Raw genomic sequence first — 5,201 nt, 5'->3', positions numbered from 1 at the left:
GGTATAGGAGCGGGTCCCTATGTTGGAAATCAGCCCCGTGCGAGCTCCCGATCCTAGCCCCCCCCCCCCCAACGAAGAATCCTGTGGACTCCACCGAAAGCCGACCAATATCAAGAAGAGTTGCATGAACGAAACGTTGCATGGTGGACAGTCGCCGGACTATCACTCTCCGAGGACAGCGCACCTTCACGACACAAAGCGTCCTGCAGGTTGATATGATGAAACTGACCGGCGATTTCGGAGTGGAATTGTGGAGTGACAGATGAATGCGAACGCAAGTTCGCGAGGATCAGTCGTAAGGCCATCCGCCCAGATCCCGCTTCGACGAGCATGAATCGAACTACCGCAATTTTCCCGGAGTTAGCCATGTGGCCTGTCTGGGAGCCATGACGATCCTCGGACCTTCTGATGATCTCGTGGTAGGGGCCGCGGGGGCTCATCAATTTCATGCTACCGGCTCATAGGCGTTCACGGGCCAGAAAAGTTTGGGGGCCACTGGACTACTGGTTTCGCCAGCAGGCAGGAAATTCACGGGAGAGTCCTCAACTCAGCAGATTCCGCTCGAGTACGTCGTGGAGGTCTGAATTTCCTCGGAGTCTCGATCCCACATAGTGCGAGACTGGCGAGAGCTGTCGGTATGATGATTGGAACTTCGGGATTCCTGAGAGACCGAGTTTCCTGCTGATGGTCGAGGAATATTACTTCGAACGATGTCCCTATCCGAGAAGAGGTGCCATCTCGAATAATCATCTGCACTTGAAGGGAGACGGCGCACACTCTCCCGGTAGAGGAGTCGCTTGAGATCAATCATTGTCCTCGCTGTTCCTGTTTCTTATCTTGCTCGCGAGCATCGGGACTTCGAGGATTGGACCAGCCCTGGTTATCTATGTATCACCCGGTATCTGCTTCATATCCTCGGTTATCAGTCGACTCTTTTTCTGAGTACCAGACCACAAGCTACTCAAAATTCCTGTGAAAATAAAGTTATCCGCGATTCCTCCCGTAGCGGGTCGTGGCTCTATATTGTCGTTAAAGATTACTCCCTACATTTTTCGTCTTATTCGATCTTTATGCTCCGAGTCGATTAATTTATAGATAAATACTTATATACAGGAGGACGGTGGACATCGAGATTATCGGTCTCATTGGGATCAACGCCAAAACTTCAGTTCTTTGATTTCCTATCTAACTAAACAGCCGCGATCGACGCGTCATCCCCTTTCTCACAGGGGCCATTTGCGGCCTCCTTCAATTCCGTTGAGTCCATAAGCATCGACTTCCTAGGAGTCATCGTGCTCGTGATCTTCCACATGACTGGAAAGGAGAGCGACAAATGAGAGATTGAATAAACGCGCTATTGATCTCGGGGGCAGAGGAGAGCGGGACGGACTGTAAACTACGGGGGAGACTCCGTTCCCGAGTCCCGATTCGGCGGCTGCCTCTCTCAGTTCTGCCGGACATATACCAGAAGATCCTCTTGATCGAGCCGCGAAGCCCTTTGTGGAATTTGTTCTAAGAATCTGCTCGTGCGAAATTTGGATCGAGGCACCGCACTTACTGCACATGAAGAAAGTGAGAATGACCGCGAGACTCGAACATGCGTAGATCAAGGACATCGGACATTTGTCGATGAATTTCCCAACGATGAAAGGAGGTGCCGTTCCGCCGGAGCCCGAGAACACTGTCGAGATCGACATCATCTTATTCGAAAGGGGCATAAACTCGACCTGAAATAATAGGAGGTGAAGATACGTCGAATCGTTCGATGAGGCGAAACAGAAAATAGGTACTTCGACCAACGACCGGGTATAGAGGATCCCGAGCCAGTACACCTCCGGAAGTATCGCATCGAAGCCAAGGGCCAATACCCCGGCCTCATCATTATTGGGAGAGCATGCCTGGAATTTACCAAGAAGAATGATGTACTTACGGTCCACGTGATTGCGGTGGCGAACATTCCGGCGGCGCCGACGCCAACCATAGCTGCGCAAATCCAGACCATCGTTGCGTTAGTTTCGCCGAACCAGAGGAAAGTTCCCAGTGCGACGATGGTCATGGCGTGCTCCACGAGCATCATGCTCTTGGGCGTGGAAACCATGGCCCAGAGAGCCGACAGAACCCTCGACATCGTGAAGAACGTCCAGAACAGCGAGCTCAGATAAGAGGCTTGCGATTTCGTGAAGTGCAGTTTGCTCTTCACCGCGAAGGTCGCTAGCATTTGTCCGAGAGAGCTCTCCAAGGCAACGTAGACGAGGAGATAGAACGAGAGACACATGAGCAGCGTATACCGTTTCGGTTTGCTCGCAGTCACCTCGTTCCCCAAAAGTTCTGGAGGCGGTTTCGAATCCGAAGGGTCGATTCTATACATGACGCACATCGAAACGAATAGCAGGAAGTGTATGCATGCGATCATTGCATACGGTATATCGATCCGTGATCTCGAGAGAACCGCCTCCACAACTTCTGTCTCGTTCCAGCTTGGCGAGTCTGGAACCCCGATCGGCGACGGACTTGGGAAATCCATCATCTCTGGGTCCTCTGCGTGGTGGACGCTCAAAAAGGGTTCGGCGACGAGGGGTGACACGAGGCCTCCGAGCCCGAAAGCGAAGTGGTAAATTTGCAGCATTGGACCATTGTTTTTGCCCCATAAGTTGATGATCCAGATGTTTGCGCCTGGAAGGAGTGTCCAGCGTCAGAACGGTGAGCGTCCTTCGTTTCGAGAGTATACCTGGTAACTTTGGCTCGGAAATTGGTGCGCAACGTTGCAAAGCAGCGCCAAGAGCGGATCTCGAGAATTGCATTTTCTGGCTGCACAGAAGGACTGAGTCAATATCTACACAAGGATGGTCCATGTAGGTGTCTTGTGTGAAACTCCCGATGTCTCGGGAGAACGCGAGAGACCGTCTGTCCTCTTCAGTGATGAAACACATGTCGATTCCATCTAAGTTTAAGGATGAGCTTCACGTCGACTCGTCTGCCTTTGAATCAATTCCCTAATTCGCTATTTCGTGAAGTTCATGTCGCACATGCGGGGGCCAATTTCACCACAGAAGAGAGTCTATTTTGGCAGTTTACGGGGCGCATCATTCCTGATCCAGACTGGCTATTCTCAGTTCTCGAACTTCCGACCTCCCATCAAGTGCAGAAACACTGATTCATTCGGGCTGATGCTATCACTAACTCAAGTTCGGGAGGGGCAATACGGGGAAACACGTGAAGCTCTCCCTTATTGGGGCGAGTTCTTCTGAAGAATTGTACTCACCCGTGTCGAAAATCCCCACCGTCAGGCCGTATATCAATGTCACGACGTAGGCCACCGGTAACGTGGGGCATACCGGTACCAAGAGAATGGTGATGGATGCTATTAGCATCGCCGTCGTAATCAAGATCTGAGTGTTGAATTTGTCAAGCAGCATCCCTCCGAAGAGGGACCCCATCAACGCTCCGATTCCCCGGGCTGTGATGACATGGGATGCCAACTCGACCCGGCTGTCATAGACTTCGGTCAGGTCGAGAAGGGTGGCTCCGATGACGGATGTCATCAGCCCCATGCCTAGACAGCCCAGGTTGAGGTTGATGGTCTGGCCGTACTTGACTAGATTCGACTTGCTCATTTTTGATTTTTTTTCACTGTGTTTTGCACCGAACAAGCGAATGATCCAAGCAGTCTACGGGAAGCGAGCTGAAACACCTGTGGCCGTCTGATTCGGACCTCCAGGGGTTTAAATACCCCTCCTTTTCGGACCGGCCAGTGGCTCCACCGTGCAGAAGATTCTGATGGACCCCTGCGGTTCGTGACTAGACATCGATGAATTCTTGTTTGCGATTCGCGGAGAGGTGTTAACTGTCTGCTCACAGCTGTGTTTCGAGGGAAGTTGAGGGTGTAGAACCCCAACAAAACCCTGATCAGATCTGCTTCCGAACCGTAGTGGACGAAAATCATGCGATAGATTAAGTGAGTTTCAAGCTCCAATGGCCTAATAGAGGTCCTATCAGAATTTCCGCCGAGGATTCGACTCGCCTGAGCTCGGGCACCGAAACTTAGAGAAGGCCACCATACCCTCAACTCAACAGCATCCTCAAGCCCAGGTCGCAGGTGTTCTATAAACCCGATCTCACGCAGCTTCTCAGCGGTGGCACATTTTTGAGATTTCTTTCTAGATCCGCATCATTTTCAGATTTCTATCCGATCTCCACTCCGCTCAGAGAACGACCAAAACGTAGCAACTTCAAATGGCGCGGCCAAAACGGCGCAGCACATAGCGGCGCGGGATTTCGGGCTTCGCTGGACTTGCTGACGCAAGGAATAAAAAAAAATTTAGTTCCCCTTCCCGATTATCATCTTGGAAAGCGTCCGCGACTCTTCCTCGGAACCTATTGGTGGTTGATCGGGGTACTTCGCACATCCCAGCGGTCGCCTGACTTCTCAATTCGTTCGTTCTGTGCACGATTCTTGTCCGAACGTTGCGCCTGAAATATCCGGTTTCAGAGAAGAGCCGTGGAGTCGGAGGAAAACTCTCCGCAGTCTTATTTCACCATGAACTCTGAGGAGGCTGTTTTCCAAGATCTCTCGAAGCGAAGCCTCTCCAGGGATATTTCATCTCGACTTGAGTTCCTCCGCCGATCTAAGTGGCGATGATTGCCGCATTTCGTTCCGAGTGCAACATTCTTCCCTCGTTGGGACATTCCGGAAGAAAATGTGCGTATGTCTGACTTTTCCGCATCATTTGATCCATCATTGAGCGAGCTCGAGTGCCACAAGGAGCCCCAACGCAGAGTAACAGACGTCGGATCATGAATCAATCCTAATCCAGAATCGATCAACTTTGACTGGCTCAACTCAGGGGGCTTCGTAGAAGATATTGAGTGAGCACGATTAGGGACTCTGGCTCGACCTTCCTCAGAATCGAAGCTGCAAATCGATTGTTTTACTGGATGTTTCGTTCCGGTAGCTGACTCTTGATGATAGCTGAACATAGGGATGAATCGAAGAATTATACGCGAAAGGCTTCTCTCGTACTCAGCTTCCGAGTCATCGCCACCCACAACCGATTCGAAGATCAGTCAAAGGGTCGAGTGATCGATCAAGTATCGAGTTTGGGCGGAAGAACTCCTCGCATCAAATACGAACAGTTACAGTTCCTAACCGGAAGACTTGGAATCACGGGGCGCCGATGGTTGACTTAGGCGCGGGGAGCATG

General features: G+C 51.3%; 1 protein-coding gene across 1 annotated transcript; it reads right to left on the bottom strand.

The window, feature by feature from the left end:
- Positions 1-1,057: 1,057 nt before the first annotated feature.
- On the bottom strand, positions 1,058-3,694 carry LOC100897628 (sodium-dependent glucose transporter 1A). The gene is made up of 4 exons (XM_003741815.2): positions 3,263-3,694; positions 1,931-2,673; positions 1,559-1,727; positions 1,058-1,314 (listed from the first exon to the last, which is right to left on the bottom strand). Exons 1-4 carry the CDS (start codon positions 3,612-3,614, stop codon positions 1,190-1,192), a joined length of 1,389 nt encoding a protein of 462 aa, XP_003741863.2. The 5' UTR covers positions 3,615-3,694; the 3' UTR covers positions 1,058-1,189.
- Positions 3,695-5,201: the final 1,507 nt, after the last annotated feature.

The sequence above is a fragment of the Galendromus occidentalis genome, unplaced genomic scaffold (assembly GCF_000255335.2).
Source record: "Galendromus occidentalis unplaced genomic scaffold, Mocc_1.1 scf7180000077202, whole genome shotgun sequence".
Classification (NCBI taxonomy): Eukaryota; Metazoa; Arthropoda; class Arachnida; order Mesostigmata; family Phytoseiidae; genus Galendromus; species Galendromus occidentalis.
This window is presented reverse-complemented; position numbering and strand designations above follow the sequence as displayed.